Here is a 27,372-nt window from a genome sequence, read left to right on the forward strand (position 1 = left end):
AGTGAAGTGCATTTTTATTATATGCTTCAATTCAGATCAAAATGTCAAAACACTATAGGGCAGTAATCTTTATTCTTAGCCACAGAGAGGAAATGTATATACTTGAAAAGCCTGTCCTTGTGAAATGTCTGCAGCACTTTTGCAGAGGCAAGAAATTTAAGTACCGAGTGCTTTGTCCTGCAAAGAGACTGCTATTGAATAATAATTAGTCCTTGTAAGGTAAATAAATTCAACTCTTTCCCTGCATGCCAAGGATGCTGGGATGTAGCTCAGGGTCTGAAAATATGCCATCCTAACATCTATAGTGTGGGGATGTCAGCAGTCCTGAAACTCTTGTGTTGCTCTGTCTCCAACAATTATGTCATATTGTTTCTGTTTGGAATTGTTATTTTATTAACAAATGCTCTGTCCCTTTGATGCCACAAAAACCCCCAACAACTACTACTTCTCCTGAAAACTGACATTCCAAAACAAAGGAGAGGAAGGTTGATACCAAAATGAAACTCAGCAAAGCAACTGTATCAAAAAAGGTGTTCTCAGTCTGATTGATAAAGACAACAGTGTCTCTATGTTCATCTTTCTTCCAAAATTTTGACTTAAATAATTTTTAATTAAGTCAAAACAAAAATATATATGAAGTACAGTTTATCGGTGTACAAATTTTACCCATCCTTACTGTCACTTGGCAACATTTTCAGGTAATATAATTGATGTATTTGGTCAATCTGTGGATTTGTGGTTTGGAATTGTACTTGGAGAATAGGCAGTGGGTCCACTTGGGGAAGATAGGACATAGATTAAGTAAGGAGGGCAGAACTGGCACCTTAAGGAGCCCTGCATTTTTATGTGGATTTCTTGGATCTACTATTACATTTCATAATAATTATTTTTCAATTACATTTTCTGCAACACCATTACAGTTGTATCTCACTTTAGTCTGATTGTGAAACAAGAAAGGAATCTCACTCTTTTGTGGTCTGTTCTGCTTGCTTTACCTCTTGCAACTATATTGAAATCACGAAGTCTCATACTGTGAGGTAAACATAATTGTCCTGTAAAGCTTGGTTATAATACTTAAGTATTAAATAATAGCGCTTAGCACTTATGCAACTTAATGCCCTATAATCTTCAAAGCACTTTACAAATCTTGACTAGTTAATCCCCATAGCAGCTCTGCATGGTAGGTTATGAAGGCCACACATTAAAAATCTCCCACAATATGAGCTTGCTTTGCATATTAAGCCTGTGTGAAAAAATATCTGCACAGTTATGTCCCTGAAGTCATGAGTGTTTAATTTTACTGATTGTAACATGCCTTACTTTCAGTAACTTCTGCTTTCTTATCCCATTCAAGGGAAATTACAACTACAGTATGGCTCAGCATGCGGTATTATCACAATTTTGAGGATACTTTTTATTATTAAAACTCCTAGAAGGAAATAAGAAGTAGAGCATCTGATTTTTTTAAAAGAAATCAAGTTTCTAGTGCCAATGATTGCAAAGAAGAAAGTGTATGGGAAAGGGTCAGAAAGTCTTTAAAGACTGAGCTGCTCAGTAGTAACTACCATTTTTAGCCATTGTTTCAAAAATGTGAATTTTGTGATATTAAGATAGACTGGCAAACAAAATAAACTTATCTGAATTTGACTGGGGAGCTTAGGCCTTCAGAGACCCACTTCATTTAGAAAATAGTAGGTTTTTCTAGCTCAAATTTTCTTTTAATTTTCATGTTCCAGGAAAAAAAAAAAAAACAAACCAACAAAAAACTATTGAATAGTTATTGCTTTAGCCTGTTTCAGGTCTAAAATTTGCCATGAAGTGGAAATACTTCTTTTAGCCCACTGTAATAATGCTAACTTACTGATAATGTCACAAACACCACTGGTTCCAGTTTTTGTTAGTTCTGCTGGAAAGTTTTTTAAAACACCATTACAGTTTGAAGGTAAGATTCCAATTCTATGTGAAGACCAAATTCACCAACCAAAGATGTAAGTTATTAGCTGATGATTACATCTCAAGCACATCCATAGAAAATAAACCTCTGAAAAGTATTTATTCTTTGTACTACCTAGTGTAGAAAGGAAACAATGACTTTGACTGGTGAGGCCTTCTTTCAAGAGAAGCAAATAGAAAGTAGAGTTTTTGTCCCAAATTAAAAAAAAAAATTAAAAAATAATCAGTTTTCCAGAATGTCTACTGAGACAGTGCAGCATTATTTATACATACAGTATGATTCTTCCCCTCCAAGACATCAGGCAACTTAATGCCTTCCTTTTGTTGTCATCTACAACTGTATCTCTCTGTAAAGTTTGTAGTCCGAGAGCTGATCTTTTGTAAGAAGGAAGCTCTATGATATCATGAAGACTGACCTCAATTCCTTATTTCCCTTCTGCTTCAATCTGGAAACTTTTGTTTCCTTGGCTTTTACTCTCTTTCTTCCTGTCTTTGTTTTCCTTCATTTTTTTTTCCACCTTTGGAGGAAAATAACAAATAACCTTTGAAGGCATAATTAGCAATCTCTGTGACCCTATGGTAAAAATCTTTACCTGATTCACTACAGAAGTGGTTATCTAATGGTAAGGGTTTCAGACAGACCAGGGAAAAGAGAAATTTCCATGTGAGAGATGATAAGGGATGAACAGAAAAGAGACCCTAGAAAGTAAAGGAATAAATGGATGGGAATACAAGAGGAGACATAATTAGCAAGTCTCACATGCTTGGCACTATGTAATTTCGGATGTTTCAAATGGAGCCTGGTTCTGCAGACAGGCTCATAATTAAGTATAAGGTTGCAAGGCACATGCACAAGAGGTCTGAATTAAGGTTTCATGGGTAGCCTTCTGGCTTTCCCAACATTTGGTCACTTAATTTAGTGACCTAAGTCCTTTTTAATATAGAAAAACTGATTTTTATGAGGTCTTTTAATTGTTTAGGGAGGAGGTGTTGTTAAGGACTGCAATTTATTATGTAATTGTAGATACATAGTACTTCAAAGGAAAAAGTATTCTATTTTCAGTCTGCCTAAATTTGTATACCATGCTGAGACCTTAATACCTGTGGATTTTTTGCCTAAAGTGCATTAAGCTACATGACTAGCATCTACTTCAAATGCATCAGAAGCAGGAAGTCTGGCCAAGAATATATAGGACCAGTAGATAATAATAATTTTAAAGAACATCCAGAAAAGATTAGGTTGTAAGGGGAAAGAAAGGCTGCATGAATTCACCCCAGGGAGTTTCAAGAGCGTCTACATCAGAATCTTTTTCTAAAAAGGTTAAATTTGAGGCACTTGTTTCAAACTGAAGAGCTTTTAAAGGAAGTCAGTAATTACGTAAACAAATAACATGGACCAGATGGTATTCACACTTGAGGAATTTTTAGGAAACAGGTAGGAAGTTACTGCAGGTGCTGAACTATGAACTGTTAAATGTAGCCTTTTATTGAAATGAGTTTGGTACCTGAAGGCACAGCAGGGCAACTTCGATGGCATCTTGCAAAAAAGATATCTGAGAGAATGTAGGAATGGCAGACCCTAATGTGTCTGTACCAGTCAGTTTAGCTGATGTTACATTACGGAATTAAATTAGCAGACATGTGAAAGTATGGAATAACAGGGACAAGGCAACACAATGTTTGTAAAGGAATCAGATCAGTCAAAACTTTTTGAAGGAGTTAGGAAGGTTAATTATGATTTAGCCAACAGCCCTGACTGTTGAATACCTTAATAAAGAACACCAAGAGCTTCATTGTTACTCCATGACTTTGATATATTTAATAGACTATTAGGTTCTTCAGTGTAGTTTTTCTCAGCTTGTTCTTACAGTATTCCCATGTCACTATTGGTTTGTTTTGTGGGCTTTTTTTTGTTTTGGTTTTTCCTGAGTCATTTTGGCAGTTTTGAAAATCCCATCAATACACAGACATGTTCCCATTATTTCCCCATAATCCTCTCTCCAGCTACCTCCAAAACTGATTGGAGCAAAAGGCTACATGTAACAGTAAGTAGTTCAGTACCTTCAGTACTTTGTGAGATGCTGTGCCGAGTTCCCTGTCTGTCACACTGGCTTGTTTTTTTTCATCACATTCTTCTCTATCTGTAATCTCTTATACATAATTTGTAGAGTCTTGGGACCGGACTATCTCTTTGGCTTGCGTTTATAGCACTAATAGTACCGGGGTCCTGGCACATGGCTGTGGTTCTGTGTACTTGTCTAATAAACACCTATAAATATATGAAAGTATAGAAGCAATCTGCCATTTTTAGACTGCTTTAATTGGAGTCGGTGCTGGAGTAGGAGGAAAAAAAAATTATTCACCCTCAACACTCTCGGGATGGGAAGCCTTGCAGGCAGGACCTAGTTAGTCACAAAGGTTACCTTTGAGCTTAACCTTTAAATGAGGAAAGACTAATCCTCCTTGGCCGCTTTTCTCACCAGCGGAGACAGCACGGCTCCCATCAACCTCGGTTTAGAGGAGCTCGGGCACCCTGCTGTACACCCCCACCCCCGCCTTTGCCAGAGCACCCCACTACCACCATCGTCTCCATCAGCATCCTCTCCTGGCAGAAGGCGCCCCAGGGATGAGACAGGAGAGGAGTTAACAAGGGAATTGATAACCCGGCCCTTTTCCCCCGCCTCCTACTGGGAAGGGGGAGGATCGGGACCCGTGCCGCGGGGGTGGCCCCCGGCGGAGAGGCGCGGGGAGGCGCGAGGGGGGGGGGGGTGCCCTCCCCGCACCGCCGCCGGGGGCCACCGCCGCGGCACGGCCCGGCCCGGCGCGGCCAAGCGCCGCCTCCGCGGCGGGATGCAACCGCCGCCACCGCCCCGCGGGTGCAGGTAAGGAGCGGGGAGGGGGGGTGGGGGATGTGGAGGGCAGCCTCCCCCTTTCCCCCCTGGGCTGGCCTTAAGGAGCAAAAAAAAAGAAAGAAAGAAAAAAAAAAAGAATGGGGGGAATAAAAAAAAGGGGCATAAAACCCCCAAACCACCCCCAAAAAGCGCCGCTGAGGGCTGGCGGCGGTGGATTTTTTTTTCAAATTGAGATGATCCCCTTAAAAACGCTGCACGCCCAGTCCGAAGTCGCCCCTGGGGCGCTGACCCTCCGGGATGGAAGGATTTCGAGATTTAAGTAATTTTTTTCCCCATCCCCCCCGCCCCCCCTCCCCATCGTTTTTAGTGGATCGAGCCGCGGTTTGCAGACCTCGGAACTAGCAGGGATGTTGGCGCTGAATTTGGCGTAGCAGTTGGGGAGGGTAGTTTTTAAGGGGGAGGGGGGGGGGGAGGGGGGAATTTGCAACAGAAATAAGTTTCTCTGTGGTCGCATGATTAATTAAAAATTAAGCACACGCGGTGCATTAGCAAACAGTCCTAAGCAATGATCTGGAGCAATCCTAAACCGTAGTAGTTAATAATTTTATTTTTTTTTCCTAGAAAATTCTAAATACCTTGGTATTGCCTTTGTAAATGCACATAGAGCTCTCAGCGTTGCAGAATGTTCACTGCTTAATGAATGTTTGTAAAGGGATTTTCATTCCCATTGAATGTCAGTGTGAGCAGCCAGAGCTCAGGGAGTCAGGTCACCAGCTCCTTTTCTTTTGCAAAGAAAGAAGGAACAGAATTACTTCAGCAGCACTGCTGTGTTGATGTAGTGCACAGGATGACATTCCCTGCTGATAAAGTTGTTCAGGTAAAGTGTGCTTCTGGAGTATTATGATTTTGAGCATGAAACTCGAGAAACAGATAAGAAAAACATGCAACAGTCTCTCCACGAGCAACAGAAAAGGTCCTCTCAGGACTTTTTAATGCCCCATAATGGATGCCAGGGTGCTGGGTTTCATTTTTGTAATTTATTCTCAGTCTAGTATGTCAATATATTTATTTCACCTATATATGCTATTTATATAGCATGTCTTTGAACCAGTGCATTTTTATTCACTGATTTCCTTCTCATATTATAGTGGATTGTACACTGAGATATTTCAGTGGTGCTGCTATCGTTTCACTTACGGAGATGTGCATTTTGGGCAAATTAGATACATGTAGGTAACTGTGGCTGTTCATTTTAATGTTGCCTCTGGCAAGGAGATCTTTAAGGGCATAAAAACCCTGAACTTGGTGAGAAGAAAAAAGTACAAGTAACTTTTCATCATTTTCTGCATTTTCTAAGGTAAAACAATCATAAATCAACAACTGAAGTTATAAAGCAAATCCAGAGTTTGAAATCAACCCTGCATCAAGGGATAAACACTTCCCATGCAGACACTCAGATTTGCAGGTATTCTGCTATCTATTCTGGATGAATCAGAATATGGGACAGTACAAACAGCATAAGGCTCTGTCCTGAAAAATGTGCAAATTCCTGACTTTTATTATTAACGGTCTACCTGAGATCAGGAAGATGATTTACAGTGCATAAAGTTAAGCAGATCTCCATGTCTTTGCAGTACCATGACCTACATGGGCATGTTTATAGGTAATAATAGATACAGAATAATCCCGTGTCGCAGAAATTCACGGTTTGAGGGATGCACATCTCTTTAATTTATAAAGATTAAAGAGAATGAAAAAATACTTTCAACTTTTATATACTTATGAAGTACTTTTAAAATAATTTTAAAATGAAAAATGAACTGTTGTTTAAAAGTGCTTAATGGTAAAGACACTGGTTATTCAATAGTTATGTATGTACCTTCATAACTGGAGATAGAAGTATCAACTAAATTACTGGGAGGAAAAGAGTCTAACTATTGAAAGATAAAATAAATATTTTTGTCGTAGCCAGGCTTTATGTAATTGACTAAAACTCATGAGACAGAGTCCTGTGTGATTTTTTTTTTCCTCAGAAAAGTTTAGACATAACACAGTTGGACCAAAAGCACTGTGTATTTTGGTTTGTGTGTTGTTGTTAAAAAATAGTCCATTTTGAAGAAAACTTTACATTCAGATCTACATGTAATCATTTCAGAAAAATTAATTACTTGTGGACCAAAGTTCTTTGAAGAAAATATTTCTATTGATGTTCCAGATACTGCTGTTTGTAGGTATCAACTCTTGTTCCCCATGATACAATAATTTCCTGGAAACTATTGATTTTAAGAAAAAAACCAAAAACAAAACAAAACCCAAACCACATCTAAAAAGGCCATGGTATTAAAATATTTTCCAAGTGGAGAACTTTAGTGGTGTTTATATGAAATTTCAGCTCCCTCAGGGAGCTTTTCCTTTCCATGCTGAATAGGAAAGAATGCTTGGTGTAAAGGCCTTTCTTTCCCTTAAAATAGAGGGTTTAGAAATATCAAGTTATATAAAAAGGTATCACATACTATACAGCATTTAAAATGAAACAGTCTTTCAGTGACACACTGGATAGAAGGGATGTCATTCAGAGGGATCTGGACAGGATGGAGAGGTGGGCCTGTGCAAACCTCATGAAGTTCAACAAGGCCAAGTGCAAGGTCCTGTACATAGGCCAGGGCAATCCCAAGCACAAATACAGGCTGGGCAATGAGTGGATTGAGAGCAGCTTCTGAGGAGAAGGACTTGAGGTGATATTGGTGGATGAAAAACTGACTATGAGCCAGCAATGTGCACTCGTAGCCCAGAAAGCCAACTGTATCCTGGGCTGCATCAAGAGAAGTGTGGCCAGCAGGTCAAGGGAGGTGATTCTCCCCCTCTACTCTGCTCTCGTGAGACCCTACCTGCACCACTGTGTCCAGCTCTGGGGCCCCCAACATAGGAAGGACATGGACCTGCTTGAGCGAGTCCAGAGGAGGCCACAAAGATGATCAGGGGGCTGGAGCACCTCCCCTATGAGGACAGGCTGAGAGAGTTGGGGTTGTTCAGCCTGGAGAAGAGAAGGCTCCAGGGAGACCTTATAGTGGCTTTCCAGTACCTAAAGGGGACTACAGGAGAGATGGGGAGGGACTCCTGATCAGGGACTGTACTTATAGGGTGAGGGATAATGGTTTTACGCTGAAAGGGGGTAGATTTAGATTAGATACAAGGGGGAAATTCTTTCCTGTGAGGGTGGTGAGACACTGGGACAGGTTTCCCAGAGAAGCTGTGGGTGCCCCCTCCCTGGCAGTGTTCAAGGCCAGGTTGGACGGGGCTTTGAGCAACCTGGTCTAGTGGAAGGTGCCCCTGCCCATGGCAGGGGGTTTGGAACTACATGGTCTTTGGGGTCCCTTCCAACCCAAACCATTCTGTGATAGTACCTGAAGATAACCTTTTGACTTTGAGCCCTAACCTCAAAGACATGTAAGACACCTTTTTTTTTTTTTTATGAAAGCAAATACAAATACATGACTTCCTATGACTAACAATTACCAAAAAAAAAAAAAAAGAAGCTAAGCAGTCAGATTTTTGAGTTGTGTGATACTTTTTTTGCTCTCATTCCAGTGGTCGTCTGCTGAGGATAACTTAATACCTAATACTGTGTGTCACAAGACTTGTTCTTCTTTTGAAACTGTATTTGCAGAGTATGCTGAACACTGAATACATTTGTATGTGAATATTTTAAGATAGGAAATTATATGTTTAGTTATAATAAACATGATAATCAAGAGTAGTTCATTAAAGATATCAAGAGAATCCACTTAGTTCTGTAATTGCTGTAACTGATTGTGCAATATTTTTATTTAGTCTTGGGATCAAAGGTAGTCATTGACAGCCTTGATTTGGGACCTTATTTGATAATGTGCTGCTTATCTTTCTGTCACTAAGATACTACTTTGCAGCATAAGATGTATTTTTGAGTAATTGAATGTCTTAGGTCAGTTTGTAGATGGTTTTAACTGGGGAAGCTTTGTATATAGCACCAAGTACAATATAAATGCCAACAGAGATGAGCTCTATGGACAGGAGAATTATGCTGCATAAATTAAAACTAATCCATCTGGAAATAGTATTTTAAATGCAAACACAGAGTGTGAGGAAACAAAAGGAATTTATAAAGGTACAATTCCAGAGTTTTAGGATGATACTAAGAAATCAAATATTCCTATGAATATAGTTTGACATGAAGAATGCAGACATACAGAGAGCATACAGAGAATGACAACAATACTTGTAAAAGAACACCTAAATTGATTCATCAGAGAGGATGAAAATCACTAAATATTTAGTGCTTGGTTAACTGCTGGCAAATAAGGATAGAAGGCAAGACAACTGTTTACAAGTGTTTGAGAGATACAGTGACCAAGGAGGAAAATAGCTAAATTTAAAGCTTATGAATAGTGTATCATGGCCAGAGGCTTTTTGATACTGATGCAGGGCTCTTAGGAAACAAACAAAACCTGCTGAAGCTCAGGAATAAATTACTTTAATATCTGCACTAATCTAGTTGGAGAAACAACCCCTATGTTAAAGAGTAATAAATACTCTGAAGCAGCCTTTCAGCATATAATTTTCATTTTTTTATACAGCAGGTCACCAAAATCTTGCTTATAACTTGAAAAAATAAAGTTTTATTCTTCACAGACATACAGAGTCACAAGGCTACATGTTGGGGCATCATCTCTCTCTCCCTAAAGCCGCATCAATTACATCAGTATTTCCTGACAGGTGCTTAACTAATTTATGATTTTAGGACCCCATTGACGGAGACCCCCTCTCCAGAATTGTTTCCAATGCTTTTCTGTCCTCCTTGTTTTTAAAATGTCTTACTTGTATCTTCCTGAGAGGACAAGATCCATCCGAGAAACTAACATATTTCCCATAGATTGACATGATTTCTGATGTCTTAGAGATTTGCAATGATCTCTGATCATTATTTTTCTCTTCTGTAGTATTTCCAGTGGGTCTACATAGTTTTTTCTTGAAATCAGACATAATAGTCAAACTGATATATCAGCCGTGGTGCCTGTAGTAGGACAGTTTTATGTAACTTGCAAATATCTGCCCTATTTCTGTGTGCTGGTATTCATTTTTTTGCAATAAAATGTGGCAAAAGCCACCATAACACCATAGCATGTATGGTGTTAAACCTGTGAAATGCTATAGCACCCAGATCCACTTCTGTAGAATAGCTGCCAGTCATCCCATCCTGCCTCCCTCAGCCTTTATTTGTGCAATTGTTATTCTATCTAAATTAAATGCTTTGCTTTTGTCCTTTTCAGTCTTTCAACACACCTGAATTCTAATACCATCATCCAGTGCATTTGAACCCTTGTCAGTTTGGTCCATCTGCAGGTATAATGCTACTCTCTAATCCATCATGCAAAGAAATCACCAAGGAGTGTCCAAAACAGACTCCCGAACAAATTTTCTCAGGGTATCTTTCCACAGTGATAGTAAAATGTTGATAACTACACTCTAAATATTCTCTTCCACACAGTACCAACTTCTGCAGTTTCATCTAAACCAACTGTCCCTAATTTGTTTATGATAATATTGTGAGACTGAGGACTGTACCTGTTGCCCACACTATCTCAAATTTAATTTCTCTTTAGTTTCTCTTTAATTTCTGCTGGCTCTGAGTCTGGCTAATGTGACACTCATTCCATAAGTACTGTTTATTGGTCTACTTGTTTTGAAAACTCCAAACTTAAAAAGCCCCAACCTACTCTTTCCTATTCCATCCTAAATTCTTTTCTCTTTGTCACTGATGTATTGGCTGCCTGGTGACAATTAACATGAATAGTGAAGAACAAAAAAATCTTCGACACTCAGCACCACTTATTTTTGGATTTTTCTTTCTGCTTAGTAGACCAATTTTTTCCTAGTTCTCCCTCCTCTTCTAATGTCTGTACAGTGTATCTGTACAGGATCTGAAGGTGCACATCCATGCACATCTAACTGCAGGGATTTTTGACTGTGTGGGACCTCAGTAAGTAGGGACTCACTTTGCTGGAAGCTGGGTAATGAGTTTTGATGTGATAGTAGAGATGCACAGACACTTGAAGGGACTGTGCAACTTTGGCATGAGTATGCTCTTTTCTGTGTTTTTTAATGACAAAGGGTCTGTGTTTGTGCAGCACTGTCATCTTAGCACGATGTTATCTATCTATAGAATGGAGTTTATGTACTTGGTGAAATAAATCTGTTTACAGTGCAACATTTCAACTACATAGACTTAAGATCCTAAGTGCAAAACAGCAGAGGGAATAATAAATGATTAACTGATCCAAGAATGTGCAGTCAACAGTACTAGGTTTTGTCTGGACTGGAAAATAAAGCTAACAAAATGAATGTGATGGTTAATGGTTGCCATTTTGAGTAACTAGAGCTTGAACCATAAACTTATTTAGTCTGAGATCTTGAAAGAACAGCCTCAGTGCTTTCAGTCTTTCATTAGGGCAAGGTTCTCTCTATTTTTTAGTAAGAAAATAATACAAAAATAGTTACTTTATTTCAATACATTACATTACTTTAAAATGCTAGGTTCACAGTGAACATTTCAGCTCACAATGATTCTTGTCAAATGTGTCTCAGCTCTTTGTTTTTCACTTCAGAATTTCCCAAATTTTACTGGAGGAAGGATCCTGAATAGGACTTCAGTTCAATAAGGCTTTAGATACGCTGCACAGAGTTCCCTTTGCTCTGATTTCAGGCTGTGTGTCTTCATGGGATTATAAGAGTTCATGTGTGGGTGAAATTAATTACCAGAGTTGTTAGCCTTATGTAAGCAAATAATCTCCTCTTGCTAAACTTTCATTGCAGCTAGTTTAACTATTCACGGCAGGATTCCTATTATTTTGTTTCATTATCCTTTATTTACTAATAAAGCTGTTTTACATAATGATTCATAATCTGGAAGCAATTTAGTATGTCATCACGCTCCTATTTGTTGCCTTCATTAACGAGATGAGAAAGCACTGTCAATCAGAATGGAGGTTGCTACTAAATATATAAATTCAATGCCAAGGGTAAGCAAAGTTCTGATAAAGAAATTTTAGGTCTGTTTTTGAGAAGGGCTGCAATGAGGTTTTGCAGTTGGAAATTAACTGCATTTTTGTATTTGCTTGGAAAGAAGGACTGTGCTATAGGTGACCTTTAGGGCTGTACACTTAGCTTTCCATAGGTACTTATATTTGAGTGAAAAGACTGGTAAGTATGAAGCAAACTGGAAGGAACCTGAAAGTATTTATCACTGTATAGATAGTTCTTCTTCTGTAGATGAAGGGAGAGAATGCAAATTGTACTACTTCAATTTTTACCTGACTGTCAGTATCAGCTTCAGCTGCACATGCTATTGCTTGAGAGCAGGGTATTGTGGGACGTAGACCTGGCTCTTATGGTTTATACTGTTTGATTTAAGGCCAGTGATTAATTAGGTTATTGCATCCATAGCTGGAGTTGTATGCGTAACCCAAGATTTATGTTGCTGTAGCAACATGGACACAACTATGCTGAATTTCCTAGATCTTTGAAGTAGGAGTTCTTCTAATTCAGAATGGGATTTGGAATTCCCATCAACACATGAAGAGTGTAACTAAGAGGGGCCCTCATTAATAGACTGAAATCTTGCATGTCTGACTCTCAAACTGATTTGAGTAAATTCCTGCTGCTCATCAGAGGGTTAGAGAAAATAGGCAGTTCCAAGAGAGAAGACAAAAGGAAAACCTGTGCCTAAAATTAATCAAGAACAATTGATTTGAAGACCAATAGGAGCACTACAGGATTTGATGACTACTGTGAAAATCACAGGGTGCTTCAAAGAGGCCACTGACAAAAAGTTTGGAATGTATTCGGGGTATTGTGACTGGCCTGGAACTAGAGGCAAGGAGGTACTGAACATGATCCAGATCAGGACTTCACAGTGTTATATTAAAATAGTGGTGGTGATTTAGCACACGAGAAAGCAGATGGAGGAAGATGTGAAAATCTTAGGTGAATGGGAGACATAACTTGAGGTGAATGAGGAGTGCTGCAAGGGATTCAGAAGAGCTGCAGGAAGGTGTGGAAAGCTTTGGGTAGGACTGAACACTACCTCCAGCCCTTAAATGTTAGGGCACCCCGTGCATCTGGGAGCCAGCATGTTTTGTCCATTTGAGGATAAAGTATTTAATACAGTTAGACAAAATTGCAAGTCAGACACTTTCAAAAACAAGCCAAAAAAAGTCAGGAGAAGAAAAAAGCCCAAATAAAAACAACCCCGACTTTTTAAAATGTTGGAAACTAGAATTATTAATTTTTGGTTGTTGTCATTTCACGGTCACATGTTTAAATGTATTTATTACAGCAGCAGCAATAGAAAATGTCCAAGTAACATGACTTTTCCTTAAAGCAGTATCCTTGAACAGCTAATTATCTAAAACGCTTCAAAATGTCAATGGAAGAGGAAAAAATTAGATTACCTTGGAGTCAGAGAACTTTTAGTGAGATGTGTATCTATGAAAATATATGATATCATATGTTTGTGCGATTCCTTCTACCTCCTGGAAAGCTGTAATATTCTAGTTTATTTTTTATATTGCCCTTTTTTTGTGGTTTGGTGTAGGGTTTTTTTTTGACAGAGAAGGAAAGCAGCAATGCAGGAAAGAATCAATGGACTATAACCTATTTAACTTTCAAACAGTTTTGTTTGTATACCGCAGTTACATATGATGGACTGGCGATCCATTTCCCTGCAAGTTCAACAGAAATGGCACTACAACTTTCATCCAGTTGCCTCACTTCATAGATCAGCTGGAGCAAGGGCCTGTTGCAGTCTCATGAATGAACCTTGATGACCAGGAAGCACTTGAAGGGGAAGACAATCCTGCTCTTCATCTGTTGCCCAAACTGCTTGTTGGTAGAGATCTCACATTTCTTAAGCTGCATCCACATTTTGGGACTTGTCAAGACTTGCTGCAGAGTGACTGAGCAGCTGGGTGCCAATTTACTGCATGCTTCCTACTCTGCATCAAGTCTCTGTGTGAACCCTTTGACAGGAGCATAAGCTACTGCACAAGAAAAGAATTGAGCATGGGGAAAGTGTGTCCCTAATTACCACCTTCTGCTTTTCTTCTCCTCTTTGATCATTTACCGGACAGCTTCCAGGTAACTTAAATGAGAACTGGAGCAGATGCTGAAGCTGTGGGATTTCTGCACATCTTGGATTTTCATTACCTCCTTTGCAAAACAGACTTTGAAATTATCCTGGAAGTTACAATCCAGAAGTTGGATGAACTGAACATTTTCTACAATTTATATGCAACAGAGACACTGTCTGGTACTTTCAAGGCAAAAAAATGTTGTAATTATTGGTTTTGCTTGTAAAGTTACATAGTTAGAAGTTTCTGATGTTTTCAGCGACATTAGACTTACATGAAACTGATAAAGCTGCAGGTCTGGTCAGACTCCAACTGTTTTCTTGCCTTTCGTAAACATTGAAACAAAGAGGTTTATTACTCGGACATTTCCCTGCTGTGCTGCAAATAAAACCTGATAGTGTTATGGATCTTGACTGGAAAGTCAAGTTGGCAAGTCTGATTTAATCATGTGACTTAGTTATCTACAAAATATAAACAATCAGTAGGAATGGAAATTGTAATGAAATGGTAAATGAAATAATTTGTATTTTGGTAGACTAGTGTTATTCTAAGATTCTAGCCAAATTATTATCTTGATAATGTTTATTAAGTATATCTAAAAACAATAACCTCTAATGCAGTGTTACAATACATGGAAGTCTCTAGCATGTCCTGTAAAGCAGAAGGCTCAGTACCAGTCCTAGTGAATAAGAAAGTTAAAGGAAACACTTAATAATCTTGTGATTCAGTAGGAAACTAAGCCAAATTTCAGCCTACATTGGAATTCAATAAAGACCTTTTAAGGAAAGTATAATATAGCATTGTATCAATGGGAAAATTCTTACCATCTCTAAACCAAGTCCAAGTTGGCTTTTGTGTTTATTTAAAATATTCAAATTAACCTTCAGTTCAGACAGCTACTTCTGTAGTTGGCATAAATTGAAATTTCTGAAGCACTTGGAATTCAGTATGAATGATTGAAAACGTTCTCAGGATTTTTATTTAAGAACTGCAAAGATTGAACAAAGAGCTTCAAGTGGAAAGATAAAAACACTTGGAAACACCGAACCACTTAGTAACCAAACATGAAATATAAACTAGAGCAAGGAGCATATCAGATGACAAAAGAAAATAAATGATTGTTAGTCTCTGGAATTTCTACTTACAAATAAAGGATTTCTAGACAGTTGAACAACAAAATAGAGTATGTTTTGAAGCAGAGAAGAAAGATAGCTGCAGACATGAAATGCCCAATTTGTTTTATTTAAGAGTCCAATAAGAAAAAAAGAATGGGCTTTTGACTTTAAGGAATAATTATTTGACATTTCTGCAACTAACCCATCCTATCTGACAACATAACTTGAAATGGCATTCTGAGAAAAGTTCTGATTGAGTAACTGTATTTCAAGAGAGTATTTCAAGTCTGTGTTTCAATACTCTCTACTTCTGTTGTTCAGTATGTTATAGTTTTTCACTCTTCAAGATGACACCAAAAATGCGCCTACTAGGAACTTACTATACTGTTAGTGAATTTTATATATATATATATATATATATTTTTTTTTTTTTTTTTTTTTTTCCCCCCCAGCTAGTAGAAGGTAATGCATCATAAAAGAAAATTGTGGATTGTGCCAGAAAAAAAGAAAGTAAGGATTGTGAAAATGTTGAGCATAAATGTTTTGAATAGATATATTCATAGACAGTAAGGCCAGAATAGACTATAACAATTGTAACAATTTGGCCCCACCTCTTACATAGCAGAGTATTTCAAACTAGTGACCTGGTTCAATACTATATACTGTTCTTGTATACAAGACTCACACACTTAACTTGAAGTACATGAATTATTTTTTTTCAGTCACTGGGTTTAATTCCCATTTTCTAAATTAAAAAGATTGTAATTGTAGGGCAGGTGTTTTGAAGAGCTCACATTGTTATTATATGTAATATTTTAAATTTTTTCTCATATTAAGTTATTTCAACAGGTAAGTGGCAGAAAGAAGCATTTTTATTATGAGTCCAAAATACATATTCTTTTCAAAATCAAGGAAAACAAAAGAAGAACTTGTAGTGTGTTTGAAGTCTTTGCTTCTGAAATTTTCAAATGCAGCAAAGGCGTCACTTTTATAATTCAATCTTGATAATATATTGTTTAGTTTCTTGGAATCATTTTGGAAACAGGCTTTAATCTCTGCTGACTACTTGGATAATTAAATAAGTTCTGTTTTAATAATGGGAAGAAATGTTTCCTGAAAAAACAGACTGTTTGAATTAGTCTGAAGAATGCCTTAACACTTTCAAATGTAATCTCATCAGCTTCTATTGGATTGGATGACCTGACTGGTGCTTGGATGAGAGAAAACCTTAAGGAAGATGTAAGGCTCTATATCTGGGGATTCAGTGTCTGCATCTGCTTGGTGTTTTACATGAGCTTAGGAGTCTAAGAAGATACCGCTATTCAAGTGAATTATTAAGCTGAAATACTTTGCTAAGAAATGAAGATAGTGGAGTGGGAGCAGGGGAATCCTGGTTTTGTTGCTGAAAAATTTCAACCAACTCATCACTTCTAGAGGGTAGATAAACCACAGATAATTTATGCATGATTTAGGGGCTTTGGTTTCAGGGTCCAGGCTGTATTTCAAATAACATATACTAATAGTTTGCTTACCTACTCACCTTAGCTGCAACTAGAAAGTCTATTCTTAACTTCCTGAACCTAATCAGTCTGCAGTGTGCTGCATACAGGCTCCGTTTTGCACCAGATAAGCTTTTACTACATTGGGGAACTTACTTAGGAATGCACATATTATTGGATAGGCACATGCAGTTATATAATGCTCCTCAGGCAAGATGACACATTCAAACTGTTTCTTTTGTGAAATAAATTTGTGAAATAAAATCAGATCCTTTGAGTAAAGACCATTTTATAAATATGGCTGTTAGATGGGTGTAATGATTTTATGCATTTAAACTTACAAGGTCCTGAATTATGCATGTCTATAAAATGTAAAGTCTACACTACAACAGTTTGTATTTTGTTGTACATAATCTTTCTTCATTATGTTTTCAGGATGGAACATGAGGCTACCCAGCTAGAAAAACAGCACGTGCATAGTGTGTATGAAAATACAGCTGCCTACTTTAATGATCTGCAGAGCAAAGCATGGCCTCGTGTTCGAAACTTCCTGCTGGAGCAAAAGCCTGGCAGTCTCGTTGCTGATATAGGTAAGCCATTTCTTGGGGTGGTGTGAAAGATTGTCTATAGACTTTATTAGTTTATATGTTAATCATACGTGTCCTTCAGGCAATTGTTTTTTAAAGTAATTTGTTTTAAAGATTGTTTGAAAATTGTTTCTAAACTCATATTAGGTCCCATATACCACTTGGTTTGTTTCCTTGACAGTGTATCAGGTAACCAATAAATATGATTTTTGCCTTACTTTGATTGAGCTAAGCCTTAATCTATTAGTTTACTCATGGACTTAGTGGTCTGTCATTCCCCTGGTGTTCTTTTTAAAAAATTGTGTTAATGGCTCAATTATTTCATATTTCAGTTTCTTTAGATCTCTTGGTTATAAGTATTGCTGGTCTGCAATTTAATGCTTTTCGTTTGTTCTAAAACTCCTATCAAGGATTCAACATAAGAAAAATCTGATGTGATCACTGTTTAAAAAAAAAAAAAAAAAGATTATTACCTGAGAATCTCCCTATGATCCCTTATACAGACACTGAAACTCATTTTCCTGCTATGGTCTTCCCTACATGTTCAATTTATATCTTGATTTTCTGTTGCACCTCCAGACTTTTTACAGGTTTCCATATCCTGGAGTGCTTGCTTTGTGTTTGTGTTATGAATTCAGTGCTATACAGCACATCATTGCAAACAAGATGCTCCTTTGCACCACTGGATTCTCCTCACTGTTTAGACTAATAAAATGCTTTTAGGCAGCAAAGTGTAATAAATGTACACAACAAATTATGCATCTATCTTATCCTATCAGAGAACACCATTCTTTGAAGATGTTGTAGGCCATAATCGAAAGATAATGTATAATTATCTTGCTGCTGTTGAGCAGTTCTCCAAAAATACTTGATTGCTGTTATTTTGAATATGTGTTTTCTTTGATATGTCTGTATCATTTTCACTAATAAGTCAGAAATATTCTATGGCATAGACTCATTCAACAACCAGTTTAACGTGGTATTCTCAGCCGAAGTTTTTTGTCACCTCAATACAAGTAATTTGAAGCTTAGCTGAAGTTCTTTGAGGCTTTATCAGCAGGCATCACAGTGGTTGCTGAAAGCTTAAGATCACCCTGTTACAGTTTCATCTGAAATTATTTAAATGCATGCGATACATCTGGAGAGGAGGTAGATACTTAGAGCTGCCAGTGAGACTATTCCCATGAAGGCACAGAAGGTACCTCCTTCTATGAGGTTTAATAAGATCTACAGGAATCTGACTATAGTGTTTGTTTTTGGTATGTATTTTGGGAGGAGGATTGCCTAGTGACACCAAAATTTTCAAAATGAGATGTTCAACTGATAATTTCCCTTTCTGTTTAATACCACCTTTTATTAAAGAAATATTGTTTGCTACCTTAACATGAAGCATGGTAGTGGTAGCAGAATAAAATACAGTTTTGTGTAATTGCCTTATTATTGTTCATTCATCAATATTTGATGAAAATATGAAAAATTACAATATCATGGCCATTGTTAACAGCTTCATGAAGGAATCCACTTTCTGATGACTCATTCAAGAGTGAATCTCCTACAAGTGTAGATTTTTTGAGTATTGAGAGTGTTGTCACTATTTAGCTTCATTCCACAGAAGACCCTATACTTCCAAAAACTCACTGTGATTAAAAAGCACTCCACCAAAAGCCATGTGTTAAGCAACTAATACGTTTGACTGTGTTCCTTCTGCAAGCACAGTAACAAAAAATACCTTATACTAATTTTAAAAGTTACGTTAACATGCAGTGCTTTATGTTTTATTGCATATATTCCTTGAACTGCATTAACAATATTCATCTTTTCCAATTCTCTCAAGTGTTACTTCAAAGAATAGTGCTTGCTTTTTGCTTTAGAAATACGCTTCTTTTTTACCAGTGAAGTATTGTGCTGTTCTCCAACAGTTCCTGTGCTGTCTCTCTAGATAATGGTGCACATTAACAGTGATGAGAGCAGCAGCGCTGCAAGAAACAGTGATGTTTCTAAAGATAACTCCAGGCCTTTAAATTGAATTACAAATAGTGAAATGGTTCTTTTTGCCAAGCTGCTACCCTGTTGCTTGGCTGTCAACTTTCAGAAATTATTCTTCACTACTGACCCATAACTGCAGTGAATGTTTCCTAATCTAATTTTGAAAAAAGCCTGTTACGCATACAATATTGAAGAACACTATGAAAGATTTCAATTTAGTACAGCACAGTCCTTGAGAAGACATACTTTTAGGTGGAAGACATTCTGGAACAGTTCATTACATTTACATGTGTTATAATGCATTGGCACAAAGACAGAAAGAGGACGTGCCTACGACATGGCAGGAATTTTATGATTCACAGTTATTTTCAAGTCCGTATCTGAAGTAAAAATTTTCCTCTCTGACTTGTGTCAGTGGCATCTGTGGTTCAGGATTTCTTGGAGAGAAATGGGATGCACTGGGGAGGTACTATGTGGGGATTAGCAAAGACTGGGGAAGGACTTGGAAGAGAGATCTGTTGCAGGTCACTAAAAAGACAAAGCACACTGTCTTCAGGAAAACAATCCCCTGAACAGAAAGTAGTTGGAAGCTAGAAAAGTATTGAGGAAAAGGCTCATAATGCTTACTCTTTCCTGGGTGCCCATTTATGCTTATCACTGGAAACAGGATACTGGTATATATAAAGGCTCGGTCTGAAGCAGCATGGTTGGGTTTTTTGCTCTGAGATATGCAATAGTGGCTGGAGATGACCAGTCTTTCTTCCTCCCACCTGCACTTACCCCTGTTCCCCAAAGAAATACACATAACCTGCTATTACACTGGGCTGTGTAATGAGTATTTTTGTTGATGATGTTGGTGCTGTTACACTCCTAATGGTGTGAACATATAATTTCAAACAGTCCAAAAGAACCCAGGAGCAGTTAGGCTAGTAGGAGCAAGCCCTCATGTTGTTTTCCTGGAAACCTGAGAACTAGGAAATCCCTCCCATTATTTTCACTGCTTTAGGAGGGACAGCAAATGTTTGAAACATACGATTTCTAATCTAGTGTTCTTTTCCTTAGGTTGTGGAACTGGAAAGTATCTCAGTGTCAACAGTCAGGTCTATAATCTTGGCTGTGATTACTGTGGGCCGTTGGTAGAGATTGCAAGGAAGAAAGATGATGAAGTTCTGGTATGTGACAACCTTAACCTTCCCTTTAGGGACCAATGCTTCAATGCAGTCATTTCCATTGGAGGTAAGACAACATACATGCATTCTGGCCGACAGCAAATGACAGTTTGGGGACATCCTTTTCTTTCCGTGTGTCTTCTTTTCAATTAAATGTTTTGAAACAATTCCCTTAGAATCACATCAAGTATTACTGAAATGAGTGCAGTAAACATGAACAAAAAAATTAGTTCCATTGCACTGTTGGCCAGGGAAGTATGTGGATCTGTTGTTTGTTTATATGTGGTCTTATTCACACTGTGGAGAAAATATTTCCTTCCAGCATGCATTTTAAACAAGTAAAAACTAATATAAACATGGCTGCTCAAAGTTTAAACAGATTAGGTGGTCAAGATAAACTCTTGGTTCCTCCTTAGGATCTGTTTTGAACAGCAAATGCATTGAAATGAAAACCTGCTTTCTCCATAGCAGAACTTGAAACTCATGTTAATTATTATGTGTTATGAATTCAAATTTACCTAAGAATAGTAATGAAATAAGAACTTAGAGCCATTCAAGTGCGTATTGTCTAAAATGAGTGAAGCATCTCAGCATCTTAACTCCTCTACCTCCCTTTTTGAAAATATTACTCATAATTTGAGAAGTATAAACTGGAAAAGAGTAGATGAGGAATAGCTAAGAGTACCGAGTTACAGTCTACATTTTTAGCTCTACTCTTGATTGAGCTTCTTTCAGGCTGTTTCAGTGTATCAGCAAAAATATAAAGTGTGATAATTATTATTGGTGGCAATCAACAATCTACTTGAAAGATGAAAGAAATGTATCTTTTAAAGCATTTTTCACATATGCAGGGTGAAGGAAAGGTGACTAATATGCAAGCAGTATCTATATTACTTTGATTTCATGTTGGTTAGTTAACCAGTGAGCCCTATTCACATTTCAGGTCCTGTAGCATAATTTCAGTGCTGTTGGATCAGCTGACTTTGAAGGATAGTGTACCTATCTAATGTTGATACTGATTACAGGCCTGACAAGATTAAAAGTTCACATGGTATTTCTGTACATTTAACAATAATGGACTTTAATCCTTCTTGAATAGAGACATGGTATGCCTGTGTCCATCTAATTCTAAATAAAGTGTTTTTCAACCCATTCCAGTGAATAGCAAGTATTTATGTACATAGTCAAACACTCTTCTTGGCATTGCTGGTATCCTGTTTATAGAATATATATTTCTGCAGAACCACAAGAGTGATTATATAATTTAACCATGACGAATATTTAACCCATGAAATGAATTGTTTAAATAGAGCTTGCACAGATTCTTCTGAATGGTTGGCACTTCTTTCTGATGAACTAAGCTCACATGCTTATTCTGTCTCTGTCAGTTTTGATACTATTTTGCAGGAGGTTCTGCGGTGATATATGGCCTAACTCCAGTATGAGAGAAAATATCAGTTCCTTTCTTCCTTTCTTGTTCAAGAAAATGAAATGGCTTTTTTTTTTCTTTCCCCAAAGTTTGAGAAAATGTTGACAAGAGTCAGGAGGACCTGGAAACAAACACTGACCTTATAGACTGGGAAACTCTTCACAGAGTTTGCTAAGAGTTTCTATCTTGTGTTCTCAGCTGCTTGTGAGGGCCTACTTAATATCAACTGCCAAGAATGTTTTTCTTGGCTTGTGGTAAAAAAGCTACATTTCTCCCCCTTGGTAATTTAATAATTTTGATTAAATTTTGAATAAAGACAGGGCTAGTTGGACACACTTTTCATAATTGCAGTGTTGAAATGACACTATTTCTACAAGTAGAATTGGCTACTGTCAAACAGCACATATAAAGATAATATAATTTTTCTGCAGGTACGGAGATGTCTTTAGCTAAGAACATATACTATTATTATATGTTGTTGTATGGGTAGATTGAATGTTTTGCATGTAGAAGTGGCTGGCTCCAAGTCCACTTGAAACAAATTATAGAATCAGTCCTCTTCATGTCATTGACTGAATCAAATCTGGTACCGGTGACATATAGAACAATGTGACCAACATGACCAGTCTCAATGCAAGCTGATGTTTCTGAGAGTTTAGAGAGAAAATATCTGCCTTAGCTATTCTCTGGCATTAAAATTGATTTCTTCAGGTGAATAGGAAGATAGAAACAGTGTGGAAATCTTGAAATGTATCTTTAGTTCACATTGCAGTGAAATTTGAAAATGTAGAAATTATCCTGGAAAGAAAATTCAAAAATAGTGATCAATAGTTTTATTTTGAATTTGACTTTTTATTTTTTAGTAGCATAACATAATGTAACAAAAAAATTATCATTCTCAGACATGCAGTGTAGACTGAGATACTTCTCTTTTTTTTTTTTTCTCCTCCAAATCAATTTCTAAAAGCAATACCTTTCTACAAAACTAAAGCTATGAAAAATATTTATCTAATTTTTCTCACCAGCTCTTTTGAAACTGCACTGTTATAAAAATACAGAATATCTTTTTACTGATACTACATTTTTCCCTATTTGTTACATTGTGAAAAGATTTTCTGTTTTCAGTAAGCTAAGTCTGAAAAGTGTCCCCAAAACTAAAGTCAAACTTAATATTAGCTAATTCACCTAAAGGCCATGATCATGCTATGATCTTTTAGGGAAACAGAAGCTTCCAGCTTATACTCCTGATTTTTCTTGAATCCCTATTTTGAGATGAGATGAATTTCCTTCTTCAGGATTTTCTATTTTTATCCCTTGAACATAAATGTAAAAGAGAGCATTCTGGGGTAAACTTGCACTGTGGTACCAATAAATTCAGCACTTTTGCTGAGTTGCAGTGAGTGGTGTTTGAGATATGTCAACTAAAATGACTAAACACATAGAACAGGTTGAAGATGAAAATGCTATGTCCTTACCAATATTCAATACATAATGCCTTTTCTTTTTTTTGCAGTGATCCATCATTTCTCAACTAAACAAAGAAGAATCAAAGCAGTAAGGGAAATGGCAAGGGTATTGATACCTGGAGGCCAGATAATGATTTATGTTTGGGCTATGGAACAAAAGAATCGTCACTTTGAGAAACAAGATGTATTTGTTCCTTGGAATAAGGCCTTGTGCTCACGGCATTTTTCAGAATCAAATCAATCTGCAGATAAGGGTGAGTTTTTGCATGCTGTGAAAAGCCAAGACATACACCCTGCGCAGCTATTCATCTCTGATTGCAGCTACCAAACCAATCTGCAGCCAGAAACTGATTCAAAACATTTGGACCATTGCTTATCCAGAGCCTGCTGCATGAAAATTTCTGAAGGAGAAAACAGATTTTACAGTGCTTTAGGAAGATCTTTCCGCTCATGGTTTTTCTCCAGATCCCTTGATGAATCAGCCCTGAGAAAGCAAACTGACAAAATAAAGCCTCTGAAAAATGAAGGAGAATGGACAAACAGTACTGTACCCGTTCAGCATTCACGACACTGCAGTTTGGATTTAGGTCACCATGGGACACTGTTAAAAGAACAAAGTTTAGATGATGATGATGTGTTTGTGGAAAGCCTGGCTCTCAAAAAAACACAGTGGTCACCAGCCACAGATGCACTGGAGGATTTAAGTTTAAATGGAGGACACCAAAGTGTAGCTCAAGGCAAGACTGAAGAAGCTTCATTTATAAATGGCCCAGTGGACGACAGGGACTACAGCTGCGGTTGTAATAAAGGTGGTGCTGGTAAGTCTAATGCCAGCAAGTTTTTGATAAGAACTTCAACAACTGACTCCACTGACTCTGCTTTGGATTCAGCAGTGTCTGTTGGGGACCAAACTGATGCCATGCTGGATACAAAAGCCTTCATGCGTTATTATCATGTTTTTCGGGAAGGGGAGCTGTGCTCTCTGGTAGAAGAGAATGTGCCTGAGCTTCAGATACTTTCTTCCTGCTATGACCATGGAAACTGGTGCATTATTGCCAAGAAAAGAGGAACATAGCTGTAAAGAGAACAAAGCAGAATTCAGTGACTGAGGATTTTAAGCTGCTCTTTGTGTTCCTGTGATTGTGGAGTGTGCCATGGAGTTTGAATCTCATGTAGTCATATGCCATTTGTTTCCAAGTTATTATCTCTCAACCTATTTAACTATCTAATGCAAGGTCTGTATATAGGAATGTACGTGGTAAACAATATTTATGTTTTGTTAAACTTTTATGAAGTTAAAACTGGAGAGTTTTATATTGCTATTAGCAAATAACTGTGTTTTTAAATATACTTTTCTATTGAGAAATAAAACCCTTTTATAAGACAAGGATCAGGGCATCTTTTGTGAGAAATATTCTCTCAGTAGAAGGTTTAGGGTTTATTCTTCTAATGCTGAAAATGTGTCACATCATTACTCCCTGTTCTTAAAGTCCTATAAATAGAGACATAGGTACAGTTTAAAACGTACTTCATTGTGTGCTGCTAGAGTGCATGCTGCAGAACTGGGAGCAAGCATGGTCCCAGTACTACTTAGTTTGGAGTAGAGTTGTTAATGGGCAAAAACTATGTACAAAACAAGCTCTGCATATTCTCTCATTTGAGGTTTTTATTTGGGAGCAAATGACAGAACAGATTTTGAACAGCATTTTGAACTTTTGTTTTAAAAAGAATTTAAATTTGTTGCTCAGGTGCAGGTTTTTATGCGTAAGGTCTCACAAAAACTTTATCTTAATTTCCTTTGTAGTGTTTTGTTGGTTATGTGTATGTAGAAGTCAGAGGGATTCATGAGAGTATCAGTATTATGTAAAGGTTACAAAATACCAAACACTTTAGATGATATATATATCTTTTTGATAATGCTGGGAGCTAAGATAAAATTAATAGAAATCGAGTGCATATCTGGTCAGCTGTCATATTTGCTCTCCTCATTCACTGGCATGAGAATATATATTCAATGTTGCGTTAAATAACGTAGATGGGAAGAGCACATAGGTCCAGTTTGTATATAAAATACAAATTGTTGTCTTCTGCAGTTTAAATTAATCTTTTGAGACCTAAATGATAATAGATTGCTTAAACAACTTGCCTATTCCCTGTAAGACATAAATTTTGCTGAACATGGTAGCCCATCATTATCCAGTTGTACTAGATTGTAGCAGTTGCCCTTATATAGTTCTTCACACTGAAATATTATCTCACCTCTTTCAGTGGGAGCCTTATGATGTGGTTATATGTGCTGTGGATAAAATTTACCTGGCTTCTGAAGATGAGTAATGAAACTGTAATTGTTACGAACAGAAGCAGCACTACAATAGGCTAATTGCCTTGTATGGAGTTACTCCATTTCTAGGCTTTATCAGCTGGTATGATTTCATAACCTTTAATGGAGCTGCACAGTTTCACCCCAGAGATCAACCCTTTTGATACAGCAGTTTTTGAGACCCACATAATAAACATGTTTGCCCTATTAGTGAGCAAATAACTTTCAATACAAAGCAACAGGAGTGAAATGCCAAACTTTTCCAGTCTATGCTGTGTAAGTAGATGGATTTTGGGTTGTTCAGTAGAAAGCCCTGATGGTGCTCAGTATTTTTAGATGTAGCTGCCCAGGAGTAATTGCCACATGGTAATGTATTATAGATTTATTTACTGGCGCAATGCCTGTAGAACAATCGTCTTTGTCTTCCTCATAGTTTGAGATCCTTGTACTTTATCTTTCTTGGATCTGTACGATTTGCACTTGAAAATAAAAGCGTGGTCAAAGAACCATGCGTCTCAGACTTCTGAAATATTTTTTCACTCTAAATATTACTTTTGATACAGCCTGGGTCTGCAGTTCTCAGACACTTTGTCCGAGCCATACTTCAGAAAACTGACAATATTCCCTGCATCGCTGGGTCCAACCTCTCATGGCTGAGGGGCTGCTCCTGCTGCATCCTGAACCTCCAGTTTGAGGAGCACAGTGCAAAAATGCCCATGTTGATGTACTGCAGAGACAGCATGGATCGTGCTGAGCTCCACAGTTTATCTGCAACATGCTCATGTTGGACCAGTGAGGCCTGCCTCATTTGTTGGGAATTTCTGGAGGAGCTTGAAGATTTTCGAAGAAAACTAAGTTTCTTCCAGATAAGATATTCATCACCTCTGGAAGCTGAGCTGTAGTTAGGGAGAGGGTAGTTGGTTATCAACCCATATCCAGTTTTGAAGGTTCATCCCTAATTTCCAGTATGCAAAAACTCTATTAGACATATATGAAAATATTTGTAAAAATTTATGAATCTAACCTGACAGCTGGGTTTAGTTAACTGGAAGAAGGAACATTATAGTTTGTTATCTGCACTTCTGCAGTCTGTGGAGTATTCAGTGTGTAGTCAAGCAGGCTGATGAAATTTGGGGTAAACTAAGAAAGGAAAGGCTTCTGTTCTCTTCACAACAGAGATTTACTATCCTTGCATGAGGCCGAATCTGTGTTTGAGTGTCCAGTGAAAACTTGCTGCTCTGTCAGCTTTGTGAATAAGAGCTGTCACATCAAAGCCACTGAGGTACTTTAAAGAGCTTTTGTGTTTGTAGACTTTCCATGCATTGTTTGGTTTGAGATTCTTAACTGGGGATCCTTTTCACGATTATTTGTTTCTGTATTGGATTTTCTCTTGTTTTGCGCTGATGCCATTATGTTGCATCACATACAAGTTTGAATTGTATTGTTATAAATTCCTGGGGGAAGGTTTGGTAAATAGCTTTCTTTTCAAATATTCAGTTTTCCGCTGAGAATGTATAATCACCATGTAACATAATTTTTATTGACTGAGGATCTGTCTGCTGAGGTCATGAATGTGAGGTCTGCACAGCAAGCCTTTATTGCTGTATGCGGTCCCTCATCTGTGAAGGCTGCCTAGCTCTGTAACAGCTTTACTGTCTTGGAAGAAGCCAGATTACCTTACTCAAAGCATGGTGGATGTCTCTCTTGATTGGTTTCTCTTTTGATGAGGCCTATCTTAAGTAAAATGTAATTTCCAGAAGAATCCATGTGATCCCAGTCTTTAATAGCTTACAGACATAGTTAATATGCTCAGAGAAGCAGAAGATGGTGTA

The 27,372-nt window shown here is 37.6% G+C and overlaps 1 protein-coding gene across 16 annotated transcripts in view; it reads left to right on the forward strand.

The window, feature by feature from the left end:
- TRMT9B (tRNA methyltransferase 9B (putative)) overlaps positions 1-26,054 on the forward strand; it is a 141,868-nt gene extending 115,814 nt beyond the window's left edge. For 8 of the 16 annotated variants that reach the window (XM_074904869.1, XM_074904871.1, XM_074904872.1 and 5 more), the window contains 3 exons: positions 17,019-17,173; positions 20,219-20,392; positions 23,268-26,054. In XM_074904869.1, coding sequence (XP_074760970.1) covers positions 17,020-17,173; positions 20,219-20,392; positions 23,268-24,295 — 1,356 coding nt within the window. In that variant the 5' untranslated portion in view covers position 17,019 and the 3' untranslated portion in view covers positions 24,296-26,054. The other 8 variants (XM_074904870.1, XM_074904868.1, XM_074904875.1 and 5 more) reach the window with 8 other exon arrangements.
- The last annotated feature ends 1,318 nt before the right edge of the window (positions 26,055-27,372 follow it).

Source organism: Athene noctua, chromosome 4, assembly GCF_965140245.1.
Source record: "Athene noctua chromosome 4, bAthNoc1.hap1.1, whole genome shotgun sequence".
NCBI lineage: Eukaryota > Metazoa > Chordata > Aves > Strigiformes > Strigidae > Athene > Athene noctua.